This window comes from Manis pentadactyla, chromosome 7 (genome assembly GCF_030020395.1).
Source record: "Manis pentadactyla isolate mManPen7 chromosome 7, mManPen7.hap1, whole genome shotgun sequence".
Taxonomy (NCBI): Eukaryota; Metazoa; Chordata; class Mammalia; order Pholidota; family Manidae; genus Manis; species Manis pentadactyla.
In genome coordinates, this window is record NC_080025.1 from 39,065,021 (window position 1) to 39,083,490 (window position 18,470).

Below are 18,470 nucleotides of genomic sequence, written 5' to 3' on the forward strand. Positions count from 1 at the left end.
TACCCTCCCTCCTAGCTGCCTAACTAGTCTCACACATTCATCAGGCCACACACCTGGGAGAACATAAAATGACAGAACTGCTCCAGAGCTCCCATCTCCAGGTCCATGGCCTCCGATTATTAGTCAATCAGGTAGTCTCTCGGTGTAAAGTTTGCCAGTTGGTCAACATGAAGGGAGGAACCACCGAAAAGGGGGTCTGAGAAAGAGGTACAAGACCTGGAGCCTATTGGGAAGTAGATTTTACCGAGGTCAAACCAGGAAAATATGGTTACAAGTATTTGCTAGTATTTGTAGATATCTTTTCTGGATGGGTAGAAGCCTTTTCAACCAAAATAGAAACTGCTGTAGTAATTGCCAAGAAATTCCTGGAAGACATTATTCCAAGGTATGGCCTTCCCGCTTTTATTGGGTCAGACAATGGACTAACTTTCATCTCTCAGGTAACACAAGGGCTAAGTTGTATATTGGGGGCTAATTGGAAGTTACATTGTACATATCATCCCCAGAGCTCAGGTCAAGCAGAAAGAATGAATCGGACTATCAAGGAGACTTTAACCAAATTAGCCCTAGAAACTAGCGGTGACTGGGTGACTCTCCTCCCCTTCGTTCTGTTCAGGGTCAGGAACACTCCCTATAGATTGGGCATGACCCCGTTTGAAGTCCTGTTGGGCAGGCCTCCCCCCATCCTTCTCAATTTGTGAGCTGATCTGTTAGCTAAACAAAATGATAAAAAGTTTCTTTCCTCCCTACAAGCTTTGTTTCGGGTCCAAGAAGCCTTACGTCAGAACTTACAAGCAGTAAAATAGGGCAGCCACCCAAAATTGGTATGAAAGCCTTTTCAGTTGGTCCCCATGGCTAACAACTTTATTATCAGCAGTAGCAGGTCCCCTCTTACTTCTGATACTGGCTCTTACATGTGACCCCTGCCTTACCAATGCCCTCCTCAATCTGTACAGAAACGGATCTCCACCATCCAACTCATGGTCCTTAGATCTCAGTACAGGCCCTTGAGTAAGGAAGACCCTATTCCGTTACTTCAAAGATTTGAAATACAACAAAACTCAAGGGGGGAATGAGGAGTCCTGACTACAAAGTCTTGACATAAACTACTCCATTTTATAAGTGACTTCATTTTGTAAGAGACAGGTCATATCAAGAAGAAGTTACAAGAGTTACAAAAATTTAACCAATACAGTTACCAAAGCTGGCCAGATGCTCACAGCCAATAGAAAGTAGACAACTCACCCACCCGGCAGTCAAGAGTATCACTCCATCTAGAAGGAACCAATCCAAATAGTTGGTAAACAAGTTGAGACCAATTGCAGTAAAGGTCAGGTCATATCTAGGCCCTTTCTGTGCACGGCCCACTCTGTGCGCGGCCCGCTCTACACACGACCCCATTCCTGTGTATAAAAGAAGAATGAACTTGTACTTTGGGGTCTCCACCTGTGAGTGTGAGACACCAGCATGCTGGGTACCCAATAAACGCTCTTGCTTTTGCATCCACACATCTCCCGGTTATTTGGAGGTTGACTGCACGGACCCAACACTGGCACCTGTATCTAAAGAGACTTATCTATTTCACAGGGACGTTCAAGAAAGCATTAAACTGCCACAGGGCCTGCTGCAAACCAACTGTCAGCTCTCTGATCACTGGGATGGCACCTGGCCACTGGAAGGATGAGGACTAGCCTTAGGCACAGACACTGAGTACCACCCCCACCCTCATTTGGCCAAACCACGTTTGGTAGTTATTCAAATGCCCTAATCTTTTTTTTTTTTTTTTTGGTATCATTAATCTACAATTACATGAAGGACATTATGTTTACTAGGCCTCCCCCTTCACCAAGTCCCCCCCACATACCCCTTTCACAGTCACTGTCCATCAACGTAGTAAGATGTTGTAAAATCACTACTTGTCTTCTCTGTGTTGCACAGCCCTCCCCGTGCCCCCCCCCCACATTATACATGCTACTCTTAAGGGCCCCTTTCTTCCCCCCCACCTTATCCCTCCCTTCCCAGCCATCCATCCCAGTCCCTTTCCCTTTGGTAACTGTTAGTCCATTCTTGGGTTCTGTGATTCTGCTACTGTTTTGTTCCTTCAGTCTGCCTTTGTTCTTATACTCCACATATGAGTGAAATCATTTGGTACTTGTCTTTCTCCGCCTGGTTTATTTCACTGAGCATAATACCCTCTAGCTCCATCCATGTTGTTGCAAATGGTAGGATCTGTTTTTTTCTTATAGCTGAGTAATATTCCATTGTGTATATGTACCACATCTTCTTTATCCATTAATCTACTGATGGACATTTAGGTTGCTTCCATACCTTGGCTATTGTAAATAGTGCAGCAATAAACATAGGGGTGCATTTGTCTTTTTCAAACTGGGCTCCTGCATTCTTAGGGTAAATTCCTATAAGTGGAATTCCTGGGTCAAATGGTATTTCTATTTTGAGGAACCTCCATACTGCTTTCCACAATGGTTGAACTAATTTACCTAATCTTTTCTTTCTTCATGCACAGAGGAAGTAATACCCTACAAGCCTGCAACTTTAGCAGGAAAGCCCTTTGTAAATCGGAAAAGTGCTAGAGAACTATGGAGAGATCACCAGCCCCGCCACCTCCTCAGCTTCCTACGAACAGGTCCAACACTTGGCTGAAACCTGGTTTCCATCCCATCGAAGTCCCACCTCCCCCACAAAACCTTGATTTCCAGACCACCATTAGCTATTCCTTTTCTTTCCACTTGCTGTCATATAACTGGCCTTGCTTAACTCTCTGTAACCGTTTTGTATCCTGACTGGAAGTGTCAGGAGAGAGACCATTACTCAACCGTCCACATTACCAGTGCATCTCCAAAGCCTGAAGCAGCTAAAAGTACATTCAGAAAGACTTGTTTAGCACATTCCAAGGTACCCAGGCAACTTCACTGAATGAACACGTTAAGTTTATGTACTCAGTAAGTGTAACCTGGGATGTGCAAAAATATGCTCAAATATAAACTCAATAAACGCTGCAATTAAAAGAACGGGCCACTCTCCTCCATCAACAGTCTCCCTGTCGCATCCAGCTTTTGAGCCGTAAAAAGCACATTACATGCTAACATTTTTAAGGAACTAATGGTCTTCAGAACAAGTTTGTGAGAAGAGTGGTTTTGGGGCGCGCAGGGTTCTCCTTCTCTGACCCGCAGCCCCGGGCACCGTGGACCTCCTCTGGCAACTCGAAAACCGCCGGCGTCTCGGCTTACCCGTGGCCGCGCCGAGGGGCACCAAGGCCAGGAGCCGAGGAGAACTCGCGCGGGTCCCGGACCCGCCGCCCCCAGCCCGGGGTCCGGTCCCCACCCGCCGCGCGTCACCTGCAGCACAAGCGCCTGCGCGGCCCCCGGGGGGAAGCCCATGCGGTCGGACGGGTGGCGCAGCAGGCGGTAGAAATCGGTCTTGCGGTAGAGGAAGCCGAAGAGCACACGCAAGAAGTCCTGGACGTTGCCCGCGTGCTGCAGGATACCCAGTAGGGCCTGATCATACAGCTCGGCCGCGCCGGGATCCATGGCGTCGCCGGCCGCGGGAGGCTCCTCACTGCAGGAGGGCCGGACGCCGGTCCGCCGCCACTTCCGGAGCACGGCTGTAACGGCCCCGCTCCAGGCGTACCGCGAAATTTCTGGTCCGCGTTCTTTCGGCCCCACGGCCGGGCTGGGCAAGACTGAGCTAGGGCGGCCTTGTTGCGGGCGCCGCCCCGCCGGCTTCCAGGGGCGGCCCCGCTAAGCAGCCCTCGCGAACCCCGAAGTGGCTCCTAGGCGCAAGCAGGCCCAGGACGGCGAGGCTGCTAACGCCTGGCGGCCATGTTGGAAACGGGCGAAAGGGCGCGTCACGGGCAGCAGCACACGGCCCGGCGCCGTCACGTGGTCTCCAGGCCCGAGCTGCCTGCGGGAGCTGTCTCGTGTGCAGCGGCCAGCAGGGACGCGCGGGGACGGCGTGGAGGAGAGCCGTGAGCGCCCCGACCCTGCGATGCGGCGCACTGCGCAAATGCGTACACGGGGCATCCACGCGGCTTCGGCGTAGGCCAAGGGTAATCGTGGAAAGGTCAAGGCCCCGAGCGCGCGAGGAGACTCCCCGCAGACCCTGTCGCGGCCTGGGGACGCTGGTGAGGAGCGCGCGGTACTGGGTGTCTGCAAACGGGAAGAAATCGTGAGGTTGGGGGCGCAGCCGGCTGGCGGCCGACCAAGGGATGCTTTCCAGGGTATGGCGTGCCTGGCGTCTGCGCGCCCGGAGCCCATGGCGAGCCGCGGGACAGCCGAGAAACCAGGGGCGTCCCGCGCGGCAGTTCTGGGACTCTTGGTTCTTAGGGCCCGTTTTTATAGACGCCGAAGAGCTTGTTTATGTCATGCTTATCGATAGTTACCACATTAGAAATTAAAACTGAAAAACCTCTGAAGTATTTACTTCTGATGAGCCGTAAAAAGCACATTACATGTTAACATTTTTAAGGAACTAATGGTCTTCAAAACAAGTTTGTGAGAAGAGTGGTTTTGCATATTTGCAAATCTTTAACGTCCGTCTTCATCAAAGCCAGCAGGACTCAACCTGCCCCGTCCGCTACGCTGCACTGTGCTCTCAATGAAGAAGCCGCCTTGCACAGGTGCTGTCGGGAATGGGAGGAGTATCTTAATCCTCTTTTCAAATACATGTGCGCATTGTTTGAAATCACACCAAAATTCGACAGGTGGAAGTTCTTAAAGGTTAGTTGCAGTATAGAATATCTTGATACAATGTCAACTTGTCACATATCCGTTGGTCTCCTGCACTTTGAATCTTTTACACGTACGATTTTGTAACACCAGTGTGGAATGCTGAATGTTTCAAAATAATTTGTTACAAATTTATGGACAGCCTCACTGAAGGGTGGAGAAAAAGATGCTGACCTGAGAAACTTGGGAATGAATGGTGTCAGGAAGACCAAAGGTGAAAGGTTGCTGCACTCAGACTCCTTGTTCTAAATGTTTCACCTGGCAGTTTGGGTTATCATTTCTGAAGGTACTCATACGAACAATTAATAAAGGTTACAGATAAGCAAAGGAGTCTAGAATGATCCTTGTGGTGATGGATTAAAGCTCAAGGCATCAGCACAAACTTGTGTTTACCTTATAAGTATAGGTGGTTCATGCAGAGATACTTATAGAAATGCATGCATACCTTGGTCAGTATACATACATATATTCCCCTGGTCTCTCAGGTGAGAGGCCCCAAAGCAACATGTGCATCAAGCCCCAGACCCTGGTTTCTGATCCATTTCCAGTGAAGGGCCAGGACTCCTTGGAGCAATGGCAGGTTCCATGACTGCATTAGAAGGTGCGCTCAGACCGTCTTGTAGAGCCAGAAAGTAAGGAAGTGCTAGAATAGGAAAAAATCTGCCATGATGGGAGTATGACAAAGGGACACAGGAGCCAACTCAAAAAGCTCCCCCTGACCACAGCTGGGACAATTTGAGCAACACAATAAAGTAATAGTATATTAGAACACAAGGTACAAAATGAATGTCCATGAGCCAATACTGATACACATATATATATCACATAAATAAATAAGTGGAGGGAATAGACTATCCTTCCTGTTCAGAAAAATTCCAAATAATTGATGTAAATACTCCGCCCTACTGGAGGTGGAAGACAACTCCCTACTCTTTAAGTGTGGGTTGTGCATAGTGACTTCCTTCAAAGAGCACAGCATGGAAAGGGGGAAACAGAAACTACTGAGGAAATGCTTCAAGACCTCGGCTAGGCAGGTAGGGTAACTATCAGCAGAGAAGAGTTGGGGCTGTAGCGTGTACCCTTGGTATGATGTGCTGAGAATGGTGTTCTCCTCTGGTGTCCCTCCCCAAAGGCCATCACTCCAGTCCAATCAGGAGAAAAACACCAGACAAATCCCTTTAGAGGGTCCTCAAAACTGTCAAAGTCATCAAACAAGGAAAGTCTGGCAAACTGCGCAGCCAAGAAGAGCCTAAGTAGATATAACTGAGTATGTGCTCTCCTGATGGGGTCCTGGAACAGAAAAGGCCACTAGGTAGGAAGTAAGGACATCTGAATAAAGTGTGATTAGTTAGCAATAATCACCAGTAAGGGTTCATCCACTGCATGCTGATGAATGTGCCATACTAATGCAAGAAGCTAACAGGGCGACTGGGTGTGGGGCATGCAGGAACTCTGTACTATCTTTGCAATTTTTCTGTAAGTCAAATTACAATACAACGAAGTTTTCTTTTTAAAAAAATTTTTTTAAGTGATAATCATCCATAATTATATCCCCTGCCCCCAAATGCAGGTACTGACATTGGTACAGGTAGAGATGGTCGTCCAGTGCTAGTGGGGATGGAGAGGGCAGCTGTTCCAGGGAGCACACCATCTGCACCCAGGACGTCCACAACGGACCGCTTCCAGGCAGCTCTCCCACACACAAGGAGACAAGCAAATGTGCTTGTTCATGCAGGTCCAGGTTCTGCACCCAAAATTCCATAAGTGGGGTGAGTTTCAGAATTTAGAACATTTTTTTAGAAAGGTTATTTGATGTTTACAACTACTTCAGATATAAGAACCCATTGGGGCCTGGGACAGCCACCCAGAATCACACTCAATGCATGAAATAACATGACTGTTCACACCGAGCAGGATGAAGAGTGATAATATTTATAGAGTAAAACAGACACATCCTGTTTGGTCAGTTTTTGCAACCAAATGGCTTTGTCCCAAACTTAAAAAGGAAAAAAAGATAAATTAGATTTTCAGAGCCTTTGGATTTGGGGATTCCAGATAAGTGATTACAGGCCTGTAGTAGAAAAACAACTGGGAGCAATCTGATTGCCACTGGCTGGGGATGGATGAAACCATGTGGCTGGACTAGATCTCTACCAACACGAATGAGTCTCAGATGCATGTGGTGTGAAAAAACCTCGTTGTCAAAGAGTACTTCAAGTACAGTATTTATAAAACATTTTAACTGCAATAACACCACATGTTGTCTACATACACACATATGGAATTAAAGTTTAAAAACTCATGTGAGATCACATGACAAGTTCAAGACACAGATCAGGAACAAGTTACAGCTATGAATTGCAGGCCACATCCTTCACAGTCCAGTGTCCTTATGAGTGCCATCTGCTGGCCAGAGGGTGGCCTGTTTTGGCCACTCCCTGGGGACCACCCCAGGCACTCAGTGGGAGGATGGGTCACCCCACAGGGAAACCCGAGTGGCCCCTGGAGTCAGGCCATTAAGCCTGGACAGGGCCTTTGACTCATTAGATCCTCTGCTCACTGTGAGACCAGGAGCCAGCCCTGCCAGCATGGTGGCTCCCAGCAGGGTACTCAAAACTGCCATTGATGTGAGTGGTTGGCTGAGCTCATGGGGGCCAGGTGCTTTGGGCAGGAGGCTCTTCTGGCCACCACCGCTACCTCCTCTGCCTCCCACTTCTGCTCCAGCACTAGAGCTGCATTGACATCGGGCCCTGCAGAAAGAAAGGCGTGCAGCCAGCAGGGGGAGGTACAGACAGAAGGACCAAGCCCTGCCACTGCCTCGTCACTGCTCTGCACAGGTCCTCTCCGGCCCAAAGGCACCAGTGCCGGCTCAGCTACTGTCCTCCCCCATCTGCTTCCCAGAACAGGCCCCACCTGCTCTTGCAGGGAAGCCCAGCAGCCCCACAGCCGCTGCCCACCCTCTTCCTTCCTAGAGCACCCCATGATAACATCCAGCACACGCCCTCCTTGCTGAGGACGTGGCTCCTCAGTCTTGACAAACGGAGGGCAGGGAGGGGCCTCAGGGCACTGGGTCCTGGCCATGCACAGGAGGCAGGCCTGTGGGCTCCTTCTCCCTCCCTGACACAGAACCTCGGGAAGCTGCTCCTCCTTGTCCCCTCATCCATCCCACCCACCACCACACACACATACTCCCTCTTCCAAGAGGGTTAGGAAGTTCCTACAAGACTGTGGGGACATGAGCAGGGGCACCAGAGCTGCGTGGGCTCCAGCCTGACACATTAGACCAGCTCAGCCTGGCACAGGCTCAGTTGCCTCATCTGTGAAATGTGGATGGAAAAATCACCCACCCTAGGGGTGTGAAAAGGAGCAGGTACACGCACTGGGCACAAACACCCTTCCAGAACATTTTCTCTACAATTACCACTGTTATTGGGGGGGAGCAGAATTCACCTGCTCCCAGCTTGCCCACCCTGAGAGGAGGCGACACCTCATCCTGGGGTCTCGGTGTCAACAGTGAGGAAACAGCAATGGGCTGTTGCTGGGAGAGGCTTTGATGGTACCACTTTCCAGAGTGCGCTAACCACTGGACTTTGTCTCAGGAAATACTGAAGGATGAGGTCAGAGGCACAAGGCCAGTTATCACAGTGCTGGAGGCATAAGCAGCGAGTCAGAAATAATGCAGTGTGCCGCAGCCAGGAGCTGGCTGCAGGGGTAATGGTCGATCCACACAACTCCAAACAGCAAGTCGCCACCCATTAATGACTCATGAAGTCAATTCTGAGGCTACCCCCAGCATCTTAAAAATTAATAGTGGAATAGAAAAGAAAATTTCAGAGTGCCTCAAGGACAGAGAGACAAGTGTTACTCTGAAATGTTTGTGTGTCCTCGTCTGTGCTCACAAGCATCACCTCACTGTGACATACTTCTTGAAGGTCACAATTAAGAGTTCAGCAGCATGAATGTTTGAGATGCATCTCCTGACAAAGAAAGATGCTTGCACATGTTAACAGAGAAGCTGCAGCTTCCAAACCCAGAAGCAACATGTGCTCAGTCTGAGCAGGGGCTGACCTGGGACAGCCATGCACCTCCTCGGGCTGTGCCTGTGGCTGTGAACCCTAGAGGCGACCAGGCACCTGCAGACCAGGCCTGGCCTGGCCACGTGGGAGGGGCTGGGCACTCACCCAGGTAGCTGAGGATGACTGGCAGGAAGACCAACCCGTGAAGCAGGCCCAGCCCAGTGATGAGGAGGTTCAGGCGGAAGAAGAAGATCTGGATAAGCTGGGCCTTCGCTAGGCCCAGCACGAGGATGCCAGGCAGGTTCGTCATGGCCACACCAGCAAACACCTGGGGGGCAGAGGTGTGAATCAGGCTGGCACAGGGCACCAGCTGAGGGCTGCATGCAGCGGCCCACCCACTCACCGCACTGCCCATGGAGACAGTGGCCTCTGTAGCCCTCTCTAGTCGGGTGGGCTTGGTGCTGATGGCAAAGGAGTGGGTGATGTGAGACACGAACTCCACAGAAATGCCCACTGCCTGTTGGCAGAGGGGAGCTTCAGCTAAGAGGACAGGACACCCAGACTCTAGGAGGAACATTAAGGGTCTGATGAGGCCAGTGCCCTGGAGCCCCACATAAGCGGGTTACCGTGACCAGGTTGATGAGGGACACAGCATTGTAGCTGATACCCCCCAGGGCCATGAAGCCCACTGTGTCCACGAGGATCATGATGATGGAGAGCAGGTTGAGGAGGCCAGAGTGGAGGTCCATGCCCAGGAGGAGGTAGCAGACGGCAAAGGTGGGCACCAGGCAGAGGCTGAGCGTAAAGAGGCCTTCAGGGGCCACAGTCAGGTACTGCTCATAAAACACGTTGGTGATCCTGCAGGTCGGAGAAAGCTGTCACCACTCGGGACTGCCAGCCTCTGCACCCATCTCAGAAAGGCCCAGGGCGCCAGCTGCCAGGAACAACTGTGGCCAGAGCCCATCCTCACCCCACAGCCCTCCCCAGCCTACCTCCCTGTGGCCCCGCCACCCAGGGCCTCACGTGTAGGGGAAAACCTTGAAGGCCGGGTCAGTGCCCGGCACCTCCCGCAGGTGAGCAGTGATGTTGGTTGCCAGCGCACGAGCTGCTCGCAGAGCCTCCGTGTAATCCTGCGAGTTCTTCAGGGGCTTGTGGTACGCCATGAACCGTGAGGCTGGGCCAGCCAGGGCCCAGAGAGGAAGGGCAAAGGTCAGAGCCCACTCTCAGGACTTCAGCCCCCCGAGGGATTGCACCCAGCTGGGCCAGGGCTCTGCCGCCGCCCATTTTGTAATTCTTACTAAGTTTGGAGCAAGGCACCTTGAGTTTTGGTCATGCACCAGCCCTGCACACTGCAGCAGGTCCCAACCTGTGTGAGACCCAGGTCCTGGCCCCACCTCTAGGGCGTGAGCCCACACTCTACACTGTATGGTTTCAAAACATGTGCTGGAGGTTTAAAATTAATTGCTTTCCCAACATGCATATTCCTACAGGAAAGGACCAGAAAAAGAGAGACAGTTCTGTCAGTTGGCTGACAGAACTGAGGTCCAGGGTGGCTTTCGGTTGAGGACAAGTCTCTCACTCTGTCAGCTTCCACCGCCCACACCCACGTGGGTCTGTGTGTGTTAGAGAAAGGTCTGTGTGTGGCTCCCAAGTGCAGTGTCAGCCCTGGAAGATTCCATGAACGTCATGCTGACCTTGATGGCAGGGTGGGGGGGCAGATGGTTAAGGATGAAGTCTAAAGATGTGGGGCGGGGCAGCAAGACCTCTGGGAACAGACCAGGGTGGTTAGAAGTCCCCCCAAGAAGGAGGGAGGAGAGATGATGGTAGACTAAGAGCTGCTCCCTTTGGCTCACAGGCCCGGAGCACTGGCCCTTGTCCACCCCTCCAGGTGTGGCTCTGCTTACCTAAAATCTGGCCGTCAGGGCCCAAGTTCACAGAGGTGCTGTATGCTGCCAGGCCCCTGTGGGAAGGCCAAGGCAAGGCTTAGCTGAGGGCTGTGCTGCCAGAGGCCCCACACCAGCTCTGCCATCCGGCACTCACACTGCGATCCCCAGTGGACGCTCCCCCTGCCTACCCTTTGGGACATTTGATGTTAGGTGGGTCGTTGAGGAACCAGGGCAGGTACTTGTGGAACTGCTGCACTGATGGCCGTACAGGGCCCAAGGTGAAGCTCATGCAGTTCTTCAGGCAGGCCACAGAGTCTACAAGCAGAGAAGCCCTTAGGCAGCCCAGCTCTGCCGGCTTCTGACCGTCCTTATCACAGCCCCATCACTCCTGCCCCACCACAGAGAGATTTGATTTGTCCCCAGATTAAGTGCTCTACCTGCAGGCGGTAAGGAAGGGCAGCCTGTGGGGAAGAAACAGCCTCCCTGCTCCACCCTCACAGCAGCGGCTCTCTCTCCTGGCTCCCCCACACCTCCCCAGGAGCAGCCGTGTGCTCCCCCCAACCCCTGGGAACAGGTGTGTATTCCCCCCACCACCAGGAGCAGCCATGTGCTCCTCATCCCCACCCCCTGGAATAGCCATGTGCTCCCCGTTCCCACCCATGGGAGCAGCCATGTGCTCCCTCACCCACCCAGGGGCAGCCATTGTGCTCAGCATGAGCACACCTCGGGCAGGGGGTCGGGGTGTGCATGAGCGCACGCATACCCAGTGGTCCAGCTGGGAGTCTGCACTACTGACCCTGCAGGAGGGTGGAGGAGGCTAAAGGAGCTTCGACAGTCCTCTCCATTCTCTTGCCTGAGTTTCCCCAAGCTATGCTGAGCTGTGAGCCCTCGGAGACCCAATACTCACTGACAGTCGAGGGGCAGAACTGGTCTTTATTGGCACCAAAGGCATATAAGCGGCAGCAGGAGGATGGGGTCAGCCAGTCAATGAAGTCATCCACCCAGGAGGAGGCAGGAATGGCCAGGTAAGACCTGGGGGTCAGCAAGAGGAGGTCAGGGCAGGACTGGGTGAGCAGGCAGTGGGTCCATCCTGTGGCCCAGCCCCCACACTGGGTCTCCCCAGACACACCTTCCCCATCCCCGGGAGCAGCCCTGTGCTCAGCATGGCACAGCTCAGGAGGGGCATGAGTGCACATATGGAGCAACAGGGTGGAGACAGGGAGGCAAGAATCAGAGACTGGAGGGGGGCAGTGGGCACAGATAGGGGTGGGCCAGGCTACTCACTGGTCGGGGAACTCGGTGGCATACTGGATCTTCTGGGTTAAAGAGAAGCTGTCACAGCCTGCACTGGAGCAGATGGCATTCATACCCATCTCACTGGAGAAGTTGTAGCCCCCAGTGGTGACAAAGTACACTGGGGCCCCCACCTCAAAGTAGCGGTTCAGAAAGATGAAATAGTCAAGCAGGTATGAGTCCTAGAACAGAGGACAATCTGTGAGGCCAGGACCATATATAACCAAGGGGCTCACTCCAGCTCATGCTCACAGAGGGACATGCTCAGAGATATACACTCTCACAGAGGGACACACAGGCACACATGCACACAGGTACACACACATACATACAGGCTCATGGAGGCTTACGCTCATACAGGTGCATGCTCACAGAGGCATGTGCTCACACATGTGTAGCTCCATTGAAGGGGTACGCTGTCGGAGGTGGACCCACAAAGGTCTTTGCTCCCAAGTACACAAATCTAGATATAATCACAACTACATGCACAGAATACATTCAGGTGGGTACAAGCACAGAGTAACAGACTCTACCCTACATGAACACACTGTAACACACACAAACATGCACATACACATATTTTTACCCCGTCCTATCATCCCCAGTTTGGCACAGCCACAGTCTTAACAAGCTGGTTTGTGACCACAGTCCACATGTGTGTGCACATATAAACATCTGTGTGCACAGCCTCAAGGCCATGTGCCAGACATCTTCACAGCCTATTCCATTCTAACACATAAAACCTCAGAGTGACATCAGGGAAGATGGAGAACGGAGCATCAGGAATCCCTCTCCCCACGTGGACACAACTGCACACAATAGGCAAAATCTGTCTGATGCAACTATTTGGAAATCTGGGGTCTGCTAAGGACTTGAAGAGAGAGAAAGGCCTGGCTAGCATTAGTGGTTAGTTTCAATCCTCTAAGCATGGTGGTGACTAGCCCCCAGGTCTGGTGCAGGCAGCCATGTCCATATTCCAGGAGCAGTTTGCACACAGCATACAGGACCTGGGGAAGGCTATAAGGTCCCCATCCCCTAAAAAGCAGGGATCGGTGATCTGATCATTGATAGCTGCTCTTGATCTCAGCAGTGTGGATCAAAGTCAGACCAACTAATCTCTGCCACCTGGTGCTAAAGTGACTTCCAAGAGATATAAAGAGCAATGTGATTTATTTTTTCTCCTTTTTGGAGCTGTACATCTTATACGTTGCTAGGACATTCAAAAGCAACCACAAATACAGGAGAATTTAGCCAGTTGCTACACATGCCCAGGGAAAGGTACAGGCTCAGAAATGATCTGCTAAGACTCTTAACTTAATGCGGAAGGCTGATCTCCAGGACAAGGTCACCAGCAACAATTATTTTTTAAAAAATGCAAACACTGAGGAAGGGGGAGAATCTGGTCTCTACAGTCACTACATGATAAGAATCAAATGTTCACTTCTCAGCAAAATCACAATAGAGTCAGAAAGGTGTAGCCCTTACCAAGGAATAAAAATTAACAGATACAGTCCCTGAGAAAGACCAGATGTTGGGTGAATTAGGCAAAGGCTTTAAAACAACTGTTTTAGAGATGCTTAAAGAGCTAACAAGACAGAATAAGTACAGGAGAGGATTAAAGACGGAGGCATGAGAAGTAAGACAGAAACCTCCCCCAAAACCACAAATAATAAGAAAATATAGAAGGGGATTAAAGATGGTGTGAGAGGAGAAACAGAGGCTTTCTCCTAAAATCGTATATAATTAGAAAATATAGTTGGTACAACTAATCCTGAGAGAGCAACAGGAAAGAGGACTGTGCCAGATTACATATACATGGAGAAAAGAGCAGACCTCACGGAACAGGGTAACGTATGAGAGCTGTGGCTGGGCGGGAACCGAGCCCTTTCCCCAACCCAGCTCACTGGGCAGGAGGAAGAGAAACTGAGCAGGGAGGGAGTGGAAGCCTGGGACAGCTGAATACGCAGCTCTGGAGATATGCTCTGGGAGCACAAACATACATTTCATGGTGCTTTCACGATACTCCATGACTACAGGGTTGGAAAGCTACTGCAGGCAGAATTCCTGGAGAAACTGAGATTCCAGCTGCTTGTGGAAAGCAGGGATCCATATCCAGCTGCTCTGGGACAAAAGCTTATACCTATGTGCTCAGCCCACTGATTCAGGCAGTGGAGACAGACATAGCAGCCGGGAAGCAGGAAACAGCTCTTTCCTCAACTCCAGGCACCAATGCCACTCCCCTGCGACCCCTGACATTGCTTCAGGGGCTGAGCAGCTCCAGAGAGTAGAGCTTCTGGACACTAGAGGGCTCCATATACAAATATGAAACGCCAAAGTAAACTGGTCCAGAATAAAATTAATATAACTCCAGAGAAAGATTTAAATGACATGGACCTTATGACTCTTCCTGAAGGAGAGTTCAAAATAAAAATGATCAATATGCTAATGGCGGTACGGAAAGATATCCAAGAACTCAGGAATAAATTCCAGTCGGAGATCCAATTGTTGAAGAGCACAATGGAGGGTATTAAAAGCAGGTTGGATACGGTGGAAGAGACAATAAATGAAATAGAAACTAGAGAAGAGGAATACAAAGAAGCTGAGGCACAGAGAGAAAAAGATCTCTAAGAATGAAAAAATATTGAGAGAACTGTGTGACCAATCCAAATGGAACAATATTCGCATTATAGGGATACCAGAAGAAGAAGAAGAGAGAGAAAGGGATAGAAAGTGTCTTTGATGAGGTAATTGCTGAAAACTTCCCCAATCTGGGGAAGGAGATAGTCTCTCAAGCCATGGAGATGCACAGATCTCCCAACACAAGGGACCCAAGGAAGACAACATCAAGACATATAGTAATAATATTGGCAAAGATCAAGGATAACGACAGACTATTAAAAGCAGCCTGAGAGAGAAATAAGATCACATACAAAGAAAGCCCATCAGGCTAACATCAGACTTCTCAGCAGAAACCTTACAGGCCAGAAGGGAGTGGCATGATGTATTTAATGCAATGAAGCAGAAGGGCCTGGAATCAACATTATCATTTAAATGTGAAGGAGGGATTAAACAATTTCCAGATAAGCAAAAGCTGAGAGAATTTACCTCCCACAAACCATCTCTACAGTCTATTTTGGAGGGACTTCTATAGATGGAAGTGTTCCTAAGGTTTGACAGCTGTCACCAGACAAAATAAAACCACAGTAAAGAAAAAAGAACAGCTAATTACTAAGCAAATGCAAAATTAAATTAACTATCCCCAAAGTCAATCAAGGGATAGACAAAGAATACAGACTATGACACCTAATATATAAAGAATGGAGGAGGAAGAAAAAGGAGGAGAAAAAGAAAAGAACCTATAAATATAGTCAAAATATTGTAACAACTTGGTATGGTGATAGCTGGTACCTAGAATTATCATGTATATAAATGTTGAATCACTGTGTTGTACACCTGAAACTAATGTAATGTAATACTGTGTGTCAACTACCCTTCAATAAAAAGAAAAGAAAAGAAAAGAACCTATAGATTGTGTTTGTAACAGCATATTAAGTGAGTTAAGTTAGACTCTTAGATAGTAAGGAAATTAACATTGAACCTTTGGTAACCACAAATCTAAAGCCTGCAATAGCAATAAGTACATACCTATCAATAATCACCCTAAATGCAAGTGGACTGAATGCACCAATCAAAAGACATAGAGTCACTGAATGGATAAAAAAACAAGACCCATCTATATGCTGCCTACAAGAGACTCTAAACCCAAAGACATACACAGACTAAAAGTGAAGGGATGGAAAAAGATATTCCATGCAACAAAAGAAATAAAAAAAGCTGGAGTTGCAGTACTTGTATCTGACAAAATAGACTTCAAAACAAAGAAAGTCACAAGAGACATAGAAGGACATTACATAATGATAAAGGGCTCAGTCCAACAAGAGGATATAACTATTATAAATATCTATGCATCCAACACACAATCACCTACATATGTGAAACAAATACTAACAGAATTAAAGGGGGGAAATAGAATGCAATGCATTCATTCTAGGAGATCTCAACACTATACTCACTCTGAAGGACAGATCAACCAGACAGAAGATAAGTAAGGACACAGAGGCACTGAACAACACACTAGAACAGATGGACCTAATAGACATCTACAGAACTCTACAGCCAAACGCAGCAGGATACACATTCTTCTCAAGTGCACAAGGAACATTTTCAAGAGTAGATCATACACTAGGCTACAAAAAGAACCTCAGTAGGGGTGGAGCCAAGATGGCAGCGAGAGTAGAGCAGTGGAAATCTCCTCCCAAAACCATATCTATATTTGAAAATACAACAAATACAACTATTCCTAAAAGAGAGACCAGAAGACACAGGATAACAGCCAGACTACATCCACACCTGCGAGAACCCAGCGCCTCGTGAAGGGGGTAAGATACAAGCTGCGGCCCAGAGGGACCCAAGCGCCTGTCACCCCAGCTCCTGGCGGGAGGAGAGGAGTCGGAGCGGGGAAGGAGAGGGAGCCCAGGACTGCTAAATACCCATCCCTAGCCATCCGCACTGGGAGCGCAGACACACAGTGCATGATGTGCTGGATATAGGGAAACAGGACAGTAAGACCTGTGAGCAGGTCCTCAAAGCTGGTGTCCCTGGGACAAAAGAAAAGTGAGTGCCCTTTGAAAATCTTAAAGGAACAGGGCCTCACAGCTGGAAGGAAGCGCCCTGGCGCAATCAGCCCAGTAACTGGGAATCCCGGGGAACTCCGGGCACCCTAACCCCCTGGGAGGCAGTGCAGCTAGGAGGCCCCTCATGGTGATAAACAGCTTCCCGCCTGTTCCCCCTCTGGCGCGACTCCACCATAGCGGAAGCGGCCACGCCCACAGCAACCGGGCAGAGCTTCTTCCACAGCAGCCGGGCAAGAATCAGACACCCTGTCTGTGTGCAGCTGCCCAGCACAAGTCACTCAGGGTCGCTGTTCTCCCAGGAGAGGAAGGCCACAAACCAGCAAGAAGGGGCATTCTCCCAGCCAACACACACACCAGCTCCCCACAATTACCTCTATCACCATGAAAAGGGAGAAGAATTTGACTCAGACCAAAATCACAGAGTCAACCCCTGAGAAGGAGATAGACCTAACTAATCTTCCTGAAAAAGAATTCAAATTAAAGGTCATAACCATGCTGATGGATATTCAGGGAAATATGCAAGAGCTAAGGGATGAAGTCCAGAAGGAGATTACAGAAATGAAACAATCTCTGGAAGGACTTAAGAGCAGATTGGATGAGGTGCAAGAGACCATTAATGCAACATAAATCAGAGAACAGGAACACAGAGAAGCTGACACAGAGATAAAAGGATCTCCAAGAATGAAACAATATTAAGAGAACTGTGTGACCAATCCAAAAGGAACAATGTCCGCATTATAGGGGTACCAGAAGAAGAAGAGAGATAAAAAGTGATAGAAAGTGTATTTGAAGAAATAATTGCTGAAAACTTCCCCAAACTAGGGGAGGAAGTAATCAATCAGACCATGAAAGTACACAGAACTCCCAACAGAAGGGACCCAAGGAGGACAACACCAAGACACATAATAATTAAAATAGCAAAGATCAAGTCAAGGACAGAGTTTTAAAGGCAGCTAGAGAGAGGTAAAAGGTCACCTACAAAGGAAAACCCATCAGGCTATCATCAGACTTCTCAACAGAAACCTTACAGGCCAGAAGAGAATGGCATGATATATTTAATGCAATGAAACAGAAGGGCCTTGAACCAAGAACACTGTATCCAGTACTATTATCATTTAAATATGAAGGAGGGATTAAACAATTCCCAGACAAGCAAAAGTTGAGGGAATTTGCCTCCCACAAACCACCTCTACAGGGTATTTTAGAGGGACTGCTCTAGATGGAAGCACTCCTAAGGCTAAACAGATATCACCAGAGAAAATAAAATCACAGCAAAGAAAGCAGACCAACCAAATACTAACTAAAGGCAAAAAATAAACCAACTACACACAAAAGCAGTTAAAGGAAACACAAAAGAGCACAGAATAAAATACCCAACATATAAAGAATGGAGGAGGAGGAATAAGAAGGGAGAGAAATAAAGAATCATCAGACTGTGTTTATAATAGCTCAATAAGCAAGTTAAGTTAGACAGTTAGCTAGTAAAGAGGCTAACCTTGAACCTTTGGTAACCACAAATCTAAAGCCTGCAATGGCATAAGTACATATCTTTCAATAATCACCGTAAAGGTAAATGGATTGCATGCACCAATCAAAAGACACAGAGTAATAGAATGGATGAAAAAGCAAGAGCCATCTATATGCTGCTTATAAGAGATGCACCTCAAACCCAAAGACATACACAGACTAAAAGTCAAGGGATGGAAAAAGATATTTCATGCAAACAACAGAGAGAAAAAAGCAGGTGTTGCAGTTCTAGTATCAGACAAAATAGACTTCAAAACAAAGAAAGTAATGAGATAAAGAAGAATATTACATAATGATAAAGGGGTCAAA

At 49.0% G+C, this 18,470-nt stretch overlaps 2 protein-coding genes across 13 annotated transcripts in view; both read right to left on the reverse strand.

Moving 5' to 3' along the window:
* Positions 1-3,832, reverse strand: part of NUDCD3 (NudC domain containing 3) — a 73,586-nt gene extending 69,754 nt beyond the window's left edge. For 6 of the 10 annotated variants that reach the window (XR_008998744.1, XM_036910286.2, XM_057505293.1 and 3 more), the window contains exon 1: positions 3,249-3,826. Coding sequence is in view for 9 of the 10 variants with exons in the window: in XM_036910286.2 (XP_036766181.2) it covers positions 3,249-3,548 (300 nt within the window). In the remaining variant the exon portion in view is untranslated. Of the gene's footprint in view, positions 1-3,248 lie in introns of all 10 variants that reach the window. The other 4 variants (XM_057505295.1, XM_036910287.2, XM_036910289.2 and 1 more) reach the window with 3 other exon arrangements.
* Positions 3,833-7,355: 3,523 nt separating this feature from the next.
* NPC1L1 (NPC1 like intracellular cholesterol transporter 1) overlaps positions 7,356-18,470 on the reverse strand; it is a 39,205-nt gene continuing 28,090 nt past the window's right edge. Inside the window, exons 11-19 of one of the 3 annotated variants that reach the window (XM_036910276.2) lie at positions 11,932-12,122; positions 11,555-11,679; positions 10,836-10,962; positions 10,666-10,721; positions 9,785-9,935; positions 9,388-9,619; positions 9,165-9,278; positions 8,927-9,089; positions 7,356-7,495 (exon numbers count right to left, since the gene is read on the reverse strand). In XM_036910276.2, the coding sequence (XP_036766171.2) occupies positions 7,356-7,495; positions 8,927-9,089; positions 9,165-9,278; positions 9,388-9,619; positions 9,785-9,935; positions 10,666-10,721; positions 10,836-10,962; positions 11,555-11,679; positions 11,932-12,122 (1,299 nt within the window). Of the gene's footprint in view, positions 7,496-8,926; positions 9,090-9,164; positions 9,279-9,387; positions 9,620-9,784; positions 10,527-10,665; positions 10,722-10,835; positions 10,963-11,554; positions 11,680-11,931; positions 12,123-18,470 lie in introns of those variants that run through there. The other 2 variants (XM_036910277.2, XM_057505292.1) reach the window with 2 other exon arrangements.